This window comes from Desmodus rotundus, chromosome 10, assembly GCF_022682495.2.
Source record: "Desmodus rotundus isolate HL8 chromosome 10, HLdesRot8A.1, whole genome shotgun sequence".
Taxonomy (NCBI): Eukaryota; Metazoa; Chordata; class Mammalia; order Chiroptera; family Phyllostomidae; genus Desmodus; species Desmodus rotundus.
Window position 1 is genome coordinate 1117906 of NC_071396.1, and position 17348 is coordinate 1135253.

The window sequence follows — 17348 nt, forward strand, 5'->3', positions numbered from 1 at the left end:
AGCCTGGGACAGCTGACAGACCCTCATCTGGGACCTGCCTGCCTGGGGACACCGGGAGCAGAGGGGCCCTGGCCCTGTGTCACCCGCCTGTCCTCCCCCAGCAAATCCCCAACGCACACAAGGACTGGGTGTGTGCCCTGGCCTTCGTCCCGGGCCGCCCCCTGCTGCTGAGTGCCTGCCGGGCGGGCATCATCAAGGTCTGGAGCGTGGACAACTTCACGCCCATCGGTGAGATCAAGGGCCACGAGAGCCCCATCAACGCCATCTGCACCAACGCCAAGCACATCTTCACTGCCTCCAGGTGGGCGCCAGGCAGGGGCGGCTGGCGGGTGCCCCGCCCTCCCTGCGTGGGGAGCGGGTGGGAGGGCTCCCAGGGCTGGACCCCACCCCAGGGCCCCGGGGCAGGGCGGCACAGCCAGTGGTGCTGGGCCCCTGGTGGAGCCTCACCCACAGTCACCAACGCCTCACCCAGCAGGCCCCACCCCTCTCTCCTCACACCTGCGCAGGTGTCCTCAATCACAGCACAGCCCAGCCACCCCCAGAGCCAGGCTCTGGCCCCGTCCAGGGGACGCCCAGGCGCTCTGTCCCATGGGGAGCCACTCACCGAGGTCTCTTCTTTCTCCTTCTCTTTCCTTCTTTTTCCGCGCTTGTCCCTCCTCTGTCCACCCACTCCCGCCTCCTCCGCTCTCCGCCTGTCCCCCACAGCGACTGCAGGGTGAAGCTGTGGACTTACGTCCCCGGACTCACCCCCTGCCTTCCTCGCCGGGTCCTGGCCATAAAGGGCCGTGCCACCACCCTGCCCTGACCCCGCCTCCTCTCGCTCTCCCCTCTCTCCCTCTCTCTCCACTTCGACCTGAGCTGCTTCTCCACGGTATGAGACCATTGCTCCTCCGCGCCACTCACCTCCAGCCCCTCTCCGAGCAGGAACGGTGGGGCGACCCCAGGACAGGGGGCCATGCCACAGAGAGCAGGGAGGGCAGCTAGGGCCAGACGAGGCCAAACAGTCTCAGGGAAGAGCCGATAGGAAAATGGGGGCCCCTGCCCCACCCACCACCCTGCACCCGAGTCCTCACAGGGCTTGCCCCTGGTCCCTGGCCACATCTGGGGGGCGGCAGGGGCGGCCAGCCAGGCCCAGGCCGAGGCTGACCAGCCACTTGCTGTCCCCCCAGTGACCTGACAGTGAAGCTCTGGAGCGTCCGGCGATTACCCAGGGGCCCCCCCTAGGACTGAGGTCAGAGGACAGCCCTGGCCTTTGGCCCCCAGCAGCTTGCACTGTACAGAAGGGACGCCGCAACCGCAGGGCCAGCTGCCCTGGGGACAGGGTGTGGGTGATGGCTGTGCCCCACCCTGCTCTCCTTCCCCTCCCTGGACCTTCCCACCATGGACGCTGACCCCAGTCTTGGGGAGGCAGACGTAGAGGGAATTTAAGCTGTGACACCAAAGGGTTTTTCCCCTCTTGTTCCTCTCCTGGGGCCCCGTGGCCTCCCCTGACTGGCCAGACTGCCCCTGCTGAGCTGGCTGAGCCGTTCCTGGAGCCCTGGGCCCAGGGCTGGCCCTGCAGGGGGCGCCAGGCAGCTCCCCGCACTCCAGCCCAGCCTCTAGACCACCGCACCTGCTGCCTCTGAGCCCTTAACGCTGTCCTCAGGTAACCGTGGAAACCGTGCAGGCAGCTGGGCTCCCAGCGCCTTGGCCATGAACCCCCACTCTCTGCTGACCCTGGCAACTCTTGGGGTCCCTTGCTGACGGGCCAGCTTTCAGGGCTGCTGAAAGATTCCTTTGGGCAGAGGGTCAGACATATTCAGTTATTTATTTTATTTTCTGCTCTTGCCTCCTGGAAACTGACTTGAAGTTTCTTCCACATGTTCCATCCCTCTGCTCTTGGGGGCCAGGAATCCACCAGCCCTTGGCGTCACCCTCCCTCTAGCTGTGCAGAGGAGGGAAATGCCCCCCTTGGCTTTGCAGCCCAGGCCGTCCCCGCATCACCCCAGGGCCCCCTTGTGCATCCAATCTCGGCCACCTGGTGCTCCAGTGCCTTCCTCCGTCCACCCCAGGCCTGGCGCCCGCACGGGGCAGCCCGACACCAGCCTCTCCTGGGGAATAGCACCACCTGTGTCTTCTCACGCGTGGGTCTCATGCCTGCTGCCTCTAGAAGGCGGGGTACCCCACCCTGAGCCCAGGGCCAGAGCCCCCTCCCCAGAGTCCCTCGTGGGCCACATGGGTAGCAGCTCCGAGGACCGTGGCCAGTAGGAAACGGCTTGATGGTCCCGAGTCCCTCACATCCTCCCCTGACGGGGCGGGAAGCCCCTCAGTCCTTCTCTCTATTGTGTATTCAGGAGACATTCTGAAGCCTTAACACTGGCGTGGGCCAGGGGCTCCCCTCCAGGAAAGCGATGCCGGGTTCACCGGACTCCTCCCCACTTGGGGCTGGGGGCTCCGCCCAGGGACACTGTTAACGTGAGTGCGGGCCCCTGCTGGGGCAGCTCGGCCACTACAGCCCCTGCGCCCCAGCCTGTCCGCCGCTTTAAGGACACTTCTCTGCTCCGGCGCTGCCCGCCTCGTGTTGGGCCAGGAGCCCAGCTCTGCTCAGAGGACAGGACTCCGGGCCTTCCGGAGGTGGCTCTGTTCCGCCCCGGCACCTCCGTTTGGCCAGGGTGTGGGAGCCTCCTCCGCCTGGCCCAGGGCGAGCTGCCTTCTGAAAGGGAAGAGCACCTGCTGGGGCCGGAGCCTGGCCTGTCCCCTTCTGTCCCCACCCCGCTCGGAGCCGTCCCCAGTCTGAGAATGCCGTTCTGTGCGAGTGGCCCCGCTGGACGTGGTGGTGACGTCTCCGTGAGCCTCTGTGCAGGCCGGACGCGCCCTCTCGGGCCCCTGGAACTGTCTTCCACACTGGACCCTCTCTCTTCCGGCTGCCCAGGGGCACCTGGCAACGCCCCCGGGTCCATCCCTGACCCCACCTCTGCCCTCCTGAGCTGAAAGCTCCGACCTGTAAGGAAGACTTGTCTGCATGACTTCGCAGGCCGCATAAACAAACAGACTGGCCACTGCCCCGCCCAGACTTGGCAGCCGGCGTCCTGCTGGGGTGGCCCTGCGGCCTGTAAGGTGCTCCCCTGCTGTTGCTGATGGGCGCACTACCTCACCGCGGGCGGCTCTGCTGTCCCGGCGCGGCACTGACCTGACACTTGAAGTCTCTCTGAGCCAAGCGCCCGGAGTGACGGCGGCATCCCAGCCGCTCCTTCGTGGGGCCCAAGGTACACGTTTGGGGGCCAGCCCCCTGGCCTCATGGCACAAGCGCCCCCGTGTTGGAAGCACAAACTGGTCGGTCGTGGTTTGAGCACAAGGCAGGTGGCCCGCGCTCTCTGGGCCCGGGCGGCTCCTCCCAGTCGGCTCCATGCAGCTTGGGGCCGAGGGGGACTCGTTGTGGGGGCCGGCCCTCCTCCAACCAGGGCTGCCCGGGGCTCATTCTGGTGCTGGTCATCATCCTCGTCCTGTAATGTGGCCCTCTGAGGGCGTGAGGCCGGGCCACTGCAGGCCAGGCCGCGTGCGAAAGCTGTGGCCCAGGAGGAACACCCTGTCTGTACCCCACACCCCAAATCTTCTCTTGCCTGAGCCCATGCTGGGTCCCTACGAGCCTGGACCCACATCCCCCATCTCTTTCATGGGCACGACCGGTTCCCCCAAGGCAGCCGGAGTCCCCCAGGGCAGCGTGGCAGTGGCCATTGGAGATGGCCCAAGAAGGAGGAAAGGCCACCGGCTGCGGCTGCACCTGGGGTCTCCTGTGGATCTGGGAGTGGCCGGCCCATCCTCTCTCCCACCAGGAAGGCAGGGCCGAAGGCCAAGGCTCCTGCATAGTCGGAGTACTGGGCTGTCCCGGCCTCTCCCCTGCAGCCAGGGCTGGGTGAGGGTACCTCCCCTCCAGCGTGCTCCACCCCACCAGCACCTGTGCCTCTGCCAGGTCTGTGCTAGAGCGCTGAGCTCCTCCCCATGGGGCGAGCCAAGCCTGCGTCCTCTGCCCCCTCACCATCCCAAACGGGGAGCTGCACGCTGCGCTCCCCACAGAGCACAGCTTTCCAGTCCAGGTTTAGCAGCCAGAGCCTGGCCGATGCCCCCCCACAGGCCTCCTGGGCCGGGTCCTCTCCTGGCTCCCAGACCCTCGCTGCCCCCTCAGTACCAGGAAGGTCCGTTTCTCCCAGGGCATCGTTGTTCTCCTCCCCAGCCCCTGCCCCTCCCCAGCACTCAGTGAGCCACACCCCAGTCCAGTCCTTGGGACCCCCGTCCCGAGGGCCTTGCACGGAGGTGGAGACTACTCTGCGAAGAAGAGCCGAGGGTCTGAGAGGACCTCTGAAGTGAATCGGGGCCCTGCCCCACCCACCAGCTCTTTCCAGCCGCCGCCCCTGCCTGGGCCGCAGGGGCCATGGGCGCGTGCCCCCTTGCTCTGCGGCCAGCACAAGGTGCACATGTGTTTCGTACCTCTGCCCGTGACTGTACAGATGTATGGAAGTTATTTAAGCCTCACGTTGTACATTTCCGTCCCCAGACTGGATGTGTGTTTGCCCTCAGAAGTTGTCCTGAATAAAACCCGGGTGACTGCCATCCGCTGTGGTGGGGTCCCTGAGCCTGCTGGCTGGCCTGATGGCCCTTCTCAGGGCGGGGGGGTGTCAGGGGGGCGGCAGGCCTCAGGGCCCAGCTGGCCTGGGTGGGCAGGGTGGGGCTGGCTCGGTTCTGAAGCGGTGGGGTGTGTTGCATTTCCTCAAGACTCGTGTGCTGCCTCCTAGGATGGGCCACACCTGGGCCGCACACCTGGGCTCCCACCAGGCACAGTATCGGGCTTTTCATTGAGTCGTCTCTGCCCTGTGATGGGCGAGGTCCTCGTTCTCTGAAATGAGAAAACTCAGAGAGGAAGTGACTTGCACAGGGTCACAGCTGTGAGGACAGCCAGGATCGGAACCCGGATCTGCCGTCCCCGGCACCCCTGTCCAATCGGGGGTTCGGAGGGCCCAGAGAGCGTGCTGCGTGTTCGCGCCAGGTGCCTGCCTCCCCGTAGCGCTGAAGAGGAGGTGACGAAACATGAAAAGTTCATGGAAGAAAACAGCTCCAGCCCTGGTGGGTGTGGCTCAGTGGACTGAGCACCAGCCTTCGAACCAAACAGTAGCAGGTTCAATCCCCAGTCGGGGCACACGCCTGGGTTGCGGGCCAGGTCCCCAGTAGGGGGCATGAAAGAGGCAACCACACATTAATGTTTCTCTCCTCTTTCTCCTTCCCCTCCCTATTCTCTAAAAATAAAAAATTACAAAACGTAAAAGTGAAACCCAGCCCCACGCTGGCCTTGGTCCCCAGTTCTTGGTCAGGGTTTTCCAATCTTTAAAACTCATGTCCCCTCTCCCCCTGAAATTCTCCTGCGCTCTGACTTTACTCCACTGTTTTTAACTTAAAAATATTGTTGAGTCTGTGACATGCCAGGCAGCCTGGAACGTGCGCCACGCCCCGAAGACACGGGAGCGTGACTCCGAGACACAGCCGCTCCGGCCCAGTAGCACCTCGTCACGGGTGTTCTGCAGGACCGCGTTCCCGGAAGTCTGGAGGAGCAGAAGTCGTGGGGGGCTTCCTGCCCGCAGATGCAGGGACCTTGGCACACGAGAGGGGACCTGAGCCGCCCAGGGAACGCAGTGGGCAGAGTCACCTAACTGCCCACACCCCTCGGGCTGTGGGCACAGGTGCCTCCCAGCCTGGGACGTAGGTGGCCTCTGAGGATGCTGTTTTTGGCTGACGAGCTGAGCCACACCCAGGCTCCCCTACGGGTCAGAGCCACGGTCGACTGCAGGAGGTGACCGGGAGGGTGGGGGTGAACCCAGAAAACAGAGGCCTAGGAGCGGCTGAACCTGTCAGGGACGGTGGGGAACCAACTTCTGCCAACGGGTTCCACCCTGGGACTGTGCCCTTCCCCTCCCCACCCCCACCCCACCCAAATGTTTGCCAAAAAGCTGGTTTTTCCAAACTCAGGACACCCTGGGTCTTGAAGATGCCAAGGCACTTGGGGGTAGGAAGGTGGAAACACCAGGTTTAGGGGCGTTGGTTCCTTTATTCCTTTAATATGGAATTCTGCCCCCCCCCCCCGATTATGAGAGCAATATCTACTTATTATAGAAATAGTGCTGGGAGGGAATCAGGCACGGGGGGAGGTCCGTGTCCGGGGGGACTTGGCCCTGCCAGGTGGAGCTCCCTCCAAGTTACAGCAGTTTTGGCCACGGGGGACACCACTTTTTAGGACTTTGGGTGAACTGTCCCTGCATCCAGAGCTGGGCCCACGCAGCTGCCCCGTGGGTGTGGGAGGAGGCAGCGTCTGGCTGCCCTGAGGAGTGGCGGCCAGGCTCCCGCCCGCACAGGCTTTGCAGAGCAGCAGCCAAACCCGCGGATCCCCCGAGAGCTTTTACGAGCTCTCCACAGCCTCTTAATAAACCCTCTCCAGCCTATGGCACCGGCATGACTCACCGCCGCCACGGGCCCTGCCCCGAGAGCCCTCCCGTCCCAGGACAGGGTTCGAGCGACAGGCCCTCAGCCTCGTCTCTGAGTGGGAGAGGGGCAGTGGGGGGAAGACGGGCAGCCTGTATCACGAGGCGCTGCACACGAGGCCGCTTTCAAGTGGTGGCCCGTGCGCCCTGCCTGCCCGGCTGGCTGGCCGGGACTCTTCCACACAAAGACCGGGAAACCCGCTCCACAGACGCTCCTCCCTTTATTTCTGAGGTTCGGCAGGGCACACTCGGCCTCCTCTCCCATGAAGGGCTACAGAGCCTGGCCTGTGTCACAGCCATCACCCAAGGGCCTGGCTCAGAAGCAGCTCTTTCAGAGCCTCCTGCAGCAGAGGCAGGAGGTCGGGGTCCTGGGCGGCAGCTGCTCCTTGGCCTCCATGACGTACAAGGTCTGCTCGGCCAGGCAGCCGACGGCAGGGTCGGGGTCCTCCCTCATGGACTTCAGGGCTGTAACAGAAAGGCCACGGCGCTCTGCCCAGAGGTGCCGGCTGGAGGGGGCGGGAGGCTGGGCCCAGGGGCGGGGGGCGGGGACTCGCCAGGGTGGCTGTGCAGAGAGGGCAGTGGGGGTCGCTGGCAGAATGGAAACACGAGCTTCAGTTCCTCCTGGGGACCACACTGCGTGGTCACAAGCACAGGCTCGGGAAGGCCAGGTGGGCTGCTCCCAGCCCTGTGCCCAGACCAGCCTCACTTGCAACTGCAAGTAAAGCCCCCCAACTTCAGAGAGAGCTGTGGCCCAAGGCAGCCAGCACTCAGGGACAAGTGGTGGCAGAGCCGTGGGCTGGAGCAAGGCGAGGTGGAGGGAACCCGCGGGCCACCACCCTGGCGGGGGAGCTCCTGGCCCCTCTGGTGGGAGAAGGTGGGATGTCCCTGCGCTAAGTGCTCGGGAAGAGTCCCAGCTGGCGAACGGGATGCAGCTCAGCGGGAGGGGGGTCAGCGAGTGGACACAGGGGGACAGGAGGGCCCTGGCCAGTGTCACCCTTCCCGGGTGGTGATTCCCGCGAGCCCGCGAAGCCTGCAAGGAGTGGGCTGCCACTCACCGTCGTATGCCTCCTCGATGGCGCTGCCTGCGTCCGAGTCTAGGGCTTGCATGATCTGGCCTGCAGGGCACACGGCGCCTCAGGGTCCACAGAGGACAGGGGCCCTGGCTGCCCCTGCTCTGGGCTTCTTCCCGAACCCCCACACGCCCTCCCTGACTGTCTTCCCCTCCCCACAACTGGCTGTGGACGCCAGCCTCGGGTCCGGGCTTTTCCCATGAGGTTGGAGCGCTTCCCCTGCTCTCGGAAGGGTCTGAAGCAAATCGAGCTGGGGGAGGGGAGGGAACCCCTGTGCCCCGAAGACTCTTTGCCTTGGGGAGACGCGAGGCAGTCCCCCAGGCTCTGAGCTTCCTGCAGGGCAGCACTGGAGGCCCTGACCCCGCCCCCTGGGAGCATGGGTGGCCTGGCCTCCCAGGACAAGGCCCGTTCCACAGGAGGAAGGTCACCCACCCAACGAGGAGCCTGCAGGGGACGGAGCAGCCGGAGACAGCCCTTCCGTCCCCCTTCCTCGTGTCCCAGGTCCTCAGGCTGTCTAGAGGACCCTGGGGTAAGTGCGGGCTTGCAGCCGTACCTACAAACCACACCGCCGCCTGGCGGACGGGGGCCTGTGGGCTCTTGAAGAGGGTCACACTCTGCTTCAGAAACCACAGGGCTTTGCCTGCCTCCTGCTTCAGCTGTTGGACAAGGTGCTGGGTTAGGTCGGACCCCAAAGTGGCAGGAAGGTGACCCGGACAGCTGGGTCCCCGGCCTCCCGGCCTCCCAGCCTCCTGGCCCCGGTGGGAAGGCTGCTGCTCACCAGGGCTGTGAGGATTGTCCACATGTCCCTCTCGGCAAACACGGCCTTGAGTCTCGACCAGCCCAGGATGGAGGCCGCATGGCGGAGGGCCAGCCGGCAGACCTGGGCACACAGGCCTGGCGTGAGTAGTGATGGGGGGGCAGGACTGGGAGGGGGCGTGCTGCCGGCTGGGGAGGGAGTGTGTCCACTGTACGTTGGGGGACAGCGGGAGTGAGCCTGGAGCCTGAGAAACCTGGGTCCCTGCCCCTTCCTGCAACTCTCTGGGCCGGAGGTGGGTGGCCCCGTCCAAGTCTCCCAGTCTCGCAAAGCCCCTTTGTAAGTGTGCCCCATCCCAGCAGCACCTACGCCCAGCCCGCCAGGGAGAACGGGGCTGGAGCTGGGTTCGGGCAGGCCCCTCACCTGGACCACATTGACGTTCCTGTCCGCCAGGTGCAGCACCAGCAGGACGAGCAGGTTGAGGACCTGGTGCTTCAGAGGGAATGCAAGGTGTGTCCCCATGACCTTGGCCAAGAGAGCGCTGTAGATCTCAAAGGCTGCCAGGCGCAGGGACTCCTTCTCCTGGGCAGGAAGACACCTCCGCCTCTGTCCACCCATCGCCCTGGGCCCTTCCCCTCCACAAGTGTCCCCTGCCCCCTGCATAGTCCTTATTCTAAAGGACATAAGCCATCAGCCCCCCAGGGTTGCGTCCCAGTCAGTCTGGCTGGGCCTCCCTTGCCCCACGCCGCCCCGAGGCGGGAGCCACGCCGTCAGAGGACCGTACCGCCTCGAAGAAGGGCCCGAGCGTGAAGGTGAGCTGCGCCAGGAAGGACGAGGACTGCGGCCACCTGAGACTGTCCACGAGGCCCCGCAGCACCAGGAGCGTCTCTGCCACGACGTCCCCGTCCAGGGAGTAGCAGCAGTTGAGCACGTAGGGCAGCAGGAGGTGGAGCTGCCTGGTCTGGGGAGGGACAGGGGTGGGCAGCTGCCAATCAAGGGGGGGAAGACACAGGACAGCCCTTCTTCGCTGTCCCCGTGAGCTTTCCCTCCACTGCCTTTCATCCTGGGGATGAGGCCAGTCTCAGGGATGCTGCGACCCTGGGATCAGCTTGGCCGTTCTCTAAAACGACCCTCCCCTTCCCTTTCCCGGATGGGGGGGGGGGGGGCGCAGCCATCAGTGGCTGAAGCCTGGGCCTCACGAGGATTCGCTCTGATCCCAAGAGCGCCTGCCCCGTGGCTAATGGACACACTGCCCCTCCGGTCTCTACTCCCTCCCTGAGCGACCAACCCCCAGAGGCCCCGCCCCTGGCCCCGCCCCATGTCACCATGTTCCCATGCTGCCTGAAGACCTCCACCACCCGCAGGAGGAGCTTCACGGTGGTGGGCTCCTCGCACTGGAACCAGCCAGCCAGGGTGTGGACGGTGGCGTCATCCACGATGGCTGCCACGTCCGGGCACCGCAGCAGCTGGAGGGAGAGACCGAGACGGGTGGGAGCCAAGGGCAGGGAGGGTTGGTGGGGAGAACTGGTGTGGGGCCAGTGAAGGGCGCAGGTTCACACCCTGTCCTTCCACGCTGCAAGCTTGCCTCGGGGGCTGTGGGGTGAAAGTGAGAAGCGCACCCCAACGTGCTACACAGGTGTGAGAGCTAGAGAGGTCGTGACCTGCCGGTCAGGCCCATCTGCGAGGGATGGCTCAGCCGGCAGGAGGCTGCGGCAGGGCGGATGCAGGCGAGGCCGCGTGCGCACCCACCAGACCCTGGGGGACAGAGGCGGGGGTAAGCCCGATGGGCTACACGGGAGAAGGCAAACCGGGCAATTTTAAGGAGGCTGCACTGACAGAGAATGTGGCATGCGTGACTTCTCTGCACACGCATGCCCCATGTGTGTGCAATTAAATGGGCATGTGTTATCAGAAATAAAACTTAAAAGACGAGAGCGGCCCCGACACATTTGAACTAGCTATGCTCGTGTCTGGAGGCACACGTGTGTGACGGCATGTGTGGCCCTCGTGACAGGGGTGTGTCCACAGAACACCCGGCGGCGGTCGCCTGCCTTTGACTGGCAGCCCAGGAGACGCACCTCCGACAGGAACACGAAGGCGGGTAAGTGGTTCCTGCCACCCGGGTCCCGGAGCGTCGTGAGGATGAGGCCGAAGACGGGGCGGTTGTGCCAGCAGTTCTTGACGACCATGGCCCTGTGGCGGGAGCGGGCACTGGGGTCGGGTCTGGGCCTCAGGACGGGACCCACGGGGGGCGGCTGGGCCGGGAATGCAGCCCCGGCTTACCTGGCCAGCAGAGCGACCCCCTCGTAGTGTCTTTCGGGGCTGCTGAGCAGCTGCCAGCCCCCGAGTCTCTGGATATAGGACACATGGTCTCCATACCCAGCGCTTCCAATCAAGGTCTTCAGAGTCTCGACGGTGGAGCTGGGGGATGTACAGACAGGAGGTCACTCCCTCACCCCGTGCTCCCCTCCTGCACCCACAACCTGCCTGGCCGCCCAAACCTCCCTGAGATTGGCTGCTGGTGGGACAGCCCTGGAGACACAGGCCGAGAGAGCTGTGTGTCCGCGGCGGGAAGCGGCAGGGGGTGGGCGGGGACCGAGCCAGGGCCGTGGGCTCAGGGGCCCCATCACTGTATGCTCTCCCTGGGCCCAGAATGGCTGCTTCAGCCTGGTGAGCCTTCTAAAAATGCCACTGAGACTTGTTGAAATGAGATGCGGGGACCCGGCGCCCCAGCAGGGGGTGGGATCAGGCAGGCGGGTGGCAAGAAACACCCAGTCCTGGGTGCTCAGTGGGTGGGCTCGGGAGCACGGTCAGTAGCAACTGTGGCCCGGAGCCCAAAGGTACCTCACAGGGTCCATCCACTCGGTGACATGCTGCGGATCCTGGAGGGTCTCGGCGCCCCCCTCCACCACGAGGAAGGAGGTCTGAGACAGCAGGGCCATGAACAGGGGCGGGAACAGCGCCTGTACTTCCATCCGCCGGCTGGGCTGCAGCAGCAGCTCTCGGATGGCTCTGGTGGCCTACGGGGCAGGGAGTGGGGCGTGGTCGTCTTCAGTGTCCACGCGTGGGTCCTGTAAAACCTCCGGGTCCTGTCCCCGGAAAACCTCAGCCCACAGTTACCGTGATGGGCTGGCCCAGAAAACCCACGTGGGAGGCTAAATCAGCGTGAGCCAGGAAGATAGAGGGAAACTTCTAGAATGTCATTGACTTAAAGCACCCTCGTCATCCTGGTGGTTGTTCATTGTCTCACCATCCCTGAGAAGGAAGGAGCGGCGGGGGGTGTTGGTCCTCCCTGAGCCCACCCAGGGAGGAACAGGAGCTATTCTGTCTCCCTCCAAGGCCGGTCACCTGGGAAACCCTCCCACCCACCCAACCCCAGACTCTGGAATGGTCAGCCAGACGCTGGTATGGAAAGGCGGAGGCCTGAAGAGCTCAGGTCAGCCTGCGCGGGGCCCCGCCCTACCAGCAGTGGCTCAACGTGGGTCCTGGCGCTGGGCTCCGGGTCCCCGGGTCTCGGGCGCAGCGTCAGCCTCTGCAGCAGGTGCCCCATGACTGCTTCGTAGCACTTCGGAAACGCCGCCAGGATTCCCCAGGGTTTGCGGACGCCCCTGTGGAGGCAGACGCCCGCCGGCTTGGTTACCACCTGCCACGGGCTCCGCCAGCCCCCCTGGCTCCGTGCCCGTTGAATGCAAGGCAGACAGAAGAGAGCAACCACCCGGATGAGAGCGGAACTGAGGGAATGGAAACAGAAAGCAGTGGAGGAACAGGTCAGTAAGGGCTGCGCCCTGGAGAGCACTGGGACTCGCAAACAGCGAGCCGGGCGGACCAACAGCCAGAGGCGGCACAGACGACCAACGTCGGGAACGAAGCGGGGCAGTGGCGACCGGCGGCGTGCACAGGTGATAAAGGGCCGCTCCTTATTAGGTAGTAGAGCACCTGCCCCCTCCCCACAAGTATGACCACTTCGGTGCCGTGACCCCCTCCTGAAATGCACACACTGGACACGCACTGACGAAGTAGGCACAAATGTGGCCGATTGATGTCTTAAAGAAGAAGAAGGGAGACAGGGAAAGGGGGAAATGCTGATCAGTTCTTCCACTTCTCTGTGCATTCATTGGCTGACTCCTGTACGTGCCCCGATCAGCTGGTTTCTGATAAGCTGTAAAAACCCAGTGGAGAAAGGCTAGTCTGCCGGGCTGACGGTGCCAGAACAATCAGACGTCTGCCGGCAACGAGGTGGTGCTGGACCCACCTTCACGACGAGTTGAGGGGCCGTTCCTCGGACCTTACAACAGCTAACTAAAAAGGAACCCCTAACTACACATAAAACATACTTCCCGAGGAAAAGCTGGCAGAAAAACCTTCCTCCGTGAGAGAGAAAAGAAGATAAACGGGACTTCTGTCCATCGAAAACGTTCGTGCTGCCAAAGACGCTCTCCAGAGAACGGAGGGCAATCCACAAAAAAGGGCAGAATACGCGAAAACCCTGTCTGACAAAAGACTGTATCCGGAATGCACACAGAGCTCTCAAAACTCAGCAGTAAGAAAACCCACAGCCCCATTAAGAAGCGGGTAGATCTGGGCAGGCGCCAGAGGGGATGCACGGACGGGGGATAAATAACGCTCGGGGAGTCTCGACACCATCGGTTGCAGATGAATTAGGGGAAGGCCGATTCAAACCCCTGGGAGATGGCGCTACGCCCTTGTTGGAACCGCCGGGCTTCATTTAAAGGTGGTTCCAAGCGCGGGTGAGGGTGGGAACTGAGGGCCCCCCCGTGTAGTTGGTGGGGACGCTGGGCTGCAGCTGCTGTGGGAGACCCTGCATCCCCCAGATAGTCCGGGAACCGCCCCACCCCGCCCAGCTGGGAACTCCTCCAAGAAAAACAAAGGTGAAGGATTCCCACTGAAACTTGTGCACAAATGTTGGCAGCGGCCTTATTCATAAATACGCAAAATTGGAAACACCGCCAGAGGCGAATGGACCAAGTGCAGCCGTCCACACCCTGGGATGCGCTTCAGCTAGGAGACATGTACAGCCCCCTTCCCGGGTCCCACCTGCACCGCGCTGAGTGACAGAAGCGGGACTCTGCCACTGTGGGGACAGATCTGTGGTCCCCAGGGTTTGGGGCGGCGGCAGGAGCTGGCTCCAGGGGGCAGCAGCAGGAGGGGACTGGGGGGTGACAAGGACGCTTTGAGACTCGAGGAACTGCTCACGTGAGGACGCGTGGAGAACCGTACAGCAAAAGGGAGGATTGTGCCACCTACAACCTGAACTGAAATGCTGAGTAGAGGAGATGCACAGCATCAGACGTGCAGGTAAAATAATATGACACAGCCATTGAAACTATGCTTGCAAAACGGTTTTAACTTGGGGAAACGCCACGCTCAAATGTTTTCGTTGTGGTGGTGGTTGTTGATTTTGTCTTTTTTTGTGTGTTTTTTTCTTTTTTGCTGCCACGCTCAAATGTTTTGTTGTTGTTGTTCTTTTGTCTTTTTTTTTTTTTAATGCCACGCTCCAACGTTAAAGGGAAAATACGCTAATCGGCAGCTACAGTGCAAGCTTGACTATTCATTTTTTAAAACCGTTCTTAAAAGGTAGGTGGATTGTAAAACTATAACCAAGTGTTAGCAGAGGGTGCCTTGGGGGCGGCGTGTTTAAGTGTTTTCTGTTTTGCTTTTTCAAGGTGGACATGCTTTCAAATTTTCAGCAGCAAGCCCACGTGAGTTTACGATCACCTCACCCCAAATAAGCAAGGGACTGACTTGCGCTAGAAACTGGGTCCCTTTGAGAACGAGCCAATCGGAAGCCCGTGGGGGCTGGTCCGTGTGGAGGTGACAGAGCCACCCACCTCTGGCACTGGTCCTGCAGCTTGAACAAGGTCAGGATGACGTCGTCGGCGTAGGCCTGGGCCAGCAGCTGCAGGACCGTGTTCACGGTCCCCTGGGCCGTGGGCTCTGGGATGCTGTTCATGTTGCAATAAATGTACCGCACGATTTCCGGGACCTGAGGTCGGGAAGAGAGAGAGAATTTGTCCTGGACACTCAAGCCCAGGCATCAGGAGACCCCCAGCCAGGCCCCCACGGGAGGGCGGGGCCACACATAGTGTGTGCCTGAAATCAGCATCGCATCGTACGTCAAAGGAAATCGAAGAATCCACCTCAGCGTTGCACTGTGGTCTTTAACTGGATGGCGAGCCAGCCCACCTCTCACAAGAGTCTGGGCGTTCCATCCCTCGTGCATGTCTGTGTCACAGGTCCACACACGTGTGAGAGGCGTGTACACAGGTCCCGACAGTGGAATCTCCCACCAGAGCGAAGAAGGCCCCCCCAGCCCGAACGTGAAGCACGAGGGTGACTCAGTAGGTCGTGCTGATGCTAACCTACTCCTAGAGCTTTGACGCGCGTCCTTGTCCCTTCCCAGGCAGAGGGGCGCCCGGCGGTCACCCCTCCCGCAGAAGTCCTCTCACACAAAGAAAAAACCCTCGCCATTGAACCTTCTTCTCCTCTGGGTTCAAGGACTGCGGTTCCCTCAACCCCCACCGGCAGAGATCCTGCACAGAGCAGAAGGGAAGTGCCACCCAGGCCCTCGGGGCTGCTACCTTCCCGATGTCCGGCACGGAGGACCCCAGGACCACCCTCAATATCTTGGACGCCGCACTGACGTCATTCTCGCTGGCGCTGGCCGCGGCCTCCATCAACACGAGGATCACATCCGCTCTCTCCTCGGGGGTCAGGTGCTTCCTGAAGAACTGAAGAAAGAAAAGAACCATGGTCTCTGCCATGGCAGCCCCCAAAGCCTCGGGCGTCACCCAAAGCCTCGGGACTCCCAGCAACTGGCCACCAGGTGCCACAGAGGCAGCCCCGGCCGGCATCCGGCTGGTCCCTGGTGGGAGGCTGAGCTCCAGAGCGCCTGCCGCTCTGAGGTCCCCGGGCAGGAGCCGTGGTCCAGACACTGTGAGACAGACCAAGGGCAGTGCCAAAGGCGTTGCTCTGCCAGGTCTGCAACTCCGGAATCGGCGAGCCCACTGGGACGAGGCGTGGTAGTCAGGCCCCAAAGCAAGGCGACCGATGGTCTCCAACGGCGTGCCTCACACCCAAATCTGCACATCCCCGAGGCACGCCTTCGCTCCGACAGCACCCACCCTGGCTCTGCCTGGCTCTGTTGCTGGGGGCGGGGGCACCCCAGACAGGACGCCCACTGCCCCTGCCCTCGAGGAAGTCAGGGTGGGACATGCTGGTGAGGGACAAGGTAGGCATAATCAGGGAAGGCTTCCTGGAGGGGGTCCCTCTAAAGTCCCTGCCTGGTGAAAATGGGGGAGAGTTGCAGGCGGAGAGAACAGACTGCAAAGGTGTGAAGTGGAACAGAGCTCAGCCTGGCTGCCTCGTCCTGCAGGGGAGACTGGCAGGGCGGGAAAGGGGACCGAGACCAGGTGAGGCCAGAGTGTGAGTAGTTCAGTAAGGTGCACCCTCGGGGGTTACAGGACGTTGGGCTGGGCTTCAGTGTAAGAAAAGCTGGGAGTCAGCGCCAAGTTGGAAAGGGGACAACACGGGGTGTTTGTAGTTTAGAAAGAATTCCCTGACTGCAGCGCAGAAACTGGGGCGACCTCAAACTTCAACCAACCAAGCGCAGCAAGGACAAGGGGCCTTGACCTTTGGGGACATTCCCCTGTGGGAGGGTTACCCCATGTGGCCCCAGCCAGGCCCTCTTTCTCCCCTGCAAAGGAACACTCCCCCTGGGACGCCCCCAGCAGCAGGCAGGGAGGGTCACCATCGAGAGGTCCTGTATGTAGACGAGCCACGCCCCACGGAAGTGCTTCTGCAAATCCTTCAGGACCATCTCTCTCTTCTGCGGCCCACCTGCATCCAAAACAGCAGTTAGGGGTGGGGCCGCACCGGGGAAAAGGAATGCACCTTCCCCCACTGCCCCTCCAAGGCAGAGAAGGTTTGGCTGCTGAACAGGGAGCCGGGCTGGCGGTGGTGGGGAGCAGGGGTGGCTGGGAGGTGGCAGCTGCTGTCCGCCCCCTGACAGGTGGGCACGTTCCCACCCCCACCCCCCTGCTAGGCAAACACCCTCCTGGGGAGCGGATCCCACATAGGAATCACAAGAGGCCAAGGTTTCTGAGACTCCTCCCTTCAGGGTATTCACAAACTCCTCTGCCCCAGCCCCGCAGGTGTGCCTGGCTGTCGGCATCTTTGGCTTTCCTGGGGCAGAGAAAGTCCAGGCCAGGACTCCCCGGTTTGCTCCCTGGAAAGCATGCTCATTTCCTGCGCCTTACCCCCGGCGGCCAGGATGGGACAGCTGGCAGGTCCTGTGGATCCAAGGTGGTCTCACAGGTGGCTGCAAGTCCAGCTCCCCCTTTCCCCCGAGAATCTTCTAGAATCTCTTACAAGAGGGCATTGCCTCAGCAATTGATTTTGGGTTTGTGCAGATAAAACAAGCCCGTGCCCCGCCACTGGACCTGCCCCTTGGGGTGCCTGGGACAGGTTGGTTCTGCGGGTCAGGGGGTGCCCCCCAGATCTGCCACATGGTCCCCTGGGCCGCTATCGCTTACTCCTGTGAAGCACCAGGAGCTTGAACAAATAATGCAGCCCCTCTGAGGCGCCCGTGCTGACATCGTGGTTGGCGTTCACGCAGAAGATCCCCAGGATGCCCATCAGTCTCCCGCTGACGGAGAACTCCTCCAGGTGCTGCGTGAAGAGGAAGCTGTCCCGTGCACAGTCCCCCCACCACGGCCACGGCCCCCCAGCCTCCACTCAATTGGCCTGTAGGGGGCTCCACCTCGTCGGCTCCGCACAAGGAGAACCCTTCCACATCAGCTCCCAGGGAAACGGGCAGCCAGCCCCCTGCAACCCATTAGCCAGCAGAAAGCTGCAGACCCAACCCAGCAGTCTGTCTGTGTCCGGCCAATGGGCACTCACGGGGCCACAGGCAGTGCCCCATCGGAGTGGAGCAGAGCCGGTGCTCTGACCACCCTCTAGTTCTGTCCGGCACGGCCTCAGGCTTGGCCAGGTGCCTGTGGG

General features: G+C 62.9%; 2 protein-coding genes across 2 annotated transcripts in view; one reads left to right on the plus strand and one right to left on the minus strand.

Moving 5' to 3' along the window:
* Positions 1–5251, plus strand: part of KIF21B (kinesin family member 21B) — a 37320-nt gene extending 32069 nt beyond the window's left edge. The window contains exons 34-35 of the mRNA XM_053913169.2: positions 102–301; positions 1170–5251. Of these exons, the coding sequence (XP_053769144.1) occupies positions 102–301; positions 1170–1224 (255 nt within the window). The 3' untranslated portion in view covers positions 1225–5251. The remainder of the gene's footprint in view (positions 1–101; positions 302–1169) is intronic.
* A 939-nt stretch (positions 5252–6190) lies between these two features.
* Positions 6191–16996, minus strand: LOC123478251 (maestro heat-like repeat-containing protein family member 7). The gene is made up of 15 exons (XM_045184554.3): positions 16880–16996; positions 16096–16184; positions 14927–15076; positions 14177–14331; positions 11791–11935; positions 11172–11347; positions 10611–10748; positions 10406–10520; positions 9653–9793; positions 9112–9288; positions 8751–8909; positions 8352–8453; positions 8127–8229; positions 7559–7618; positions 6191–6968 (listed from the first exon to the last, which is right to left on the minus strand). The coding sequence occupies exons 1-15, from the start codon at positions 16980–16982 to the stop codon at positions 6835–6837; spliced, it is 1947 nt and encodes a 648-aa protein (XP_045040489.2). The 5' UTR covers positions 16983–16996; the 3' UTR covers positions 6191–6834.
* Between the last annotated feature and the right edge of the window lie 352 nt (positions 16997–17348).

Excerpts from the sequence above, each read along its gene's own strand:
- LOC123478251 (XM_045184554.3), bottom strand. The coding sequence starts at position 16,982 with ATGGGCATCCTGGGGATCTTCTGCGTGAACGCCAACCACGATGTCAGC. Across the intron at positions 16,185-16,879 it reads GCTCCTGGTGCTTCACAGGA|GTGGGCCGCAGAAGAGAGAG; the intron begins GTAAGCGATAGC and ends TTTTGGATGCAG. Across the intron at positions 10,521-10,610 it reads GGGGTCGCTCTGCTGGCCAG|GGCCATGGTCGTCAAGAACT; the intron begins GTAAGCCGGGGC and ends CTCCCGCCACAG.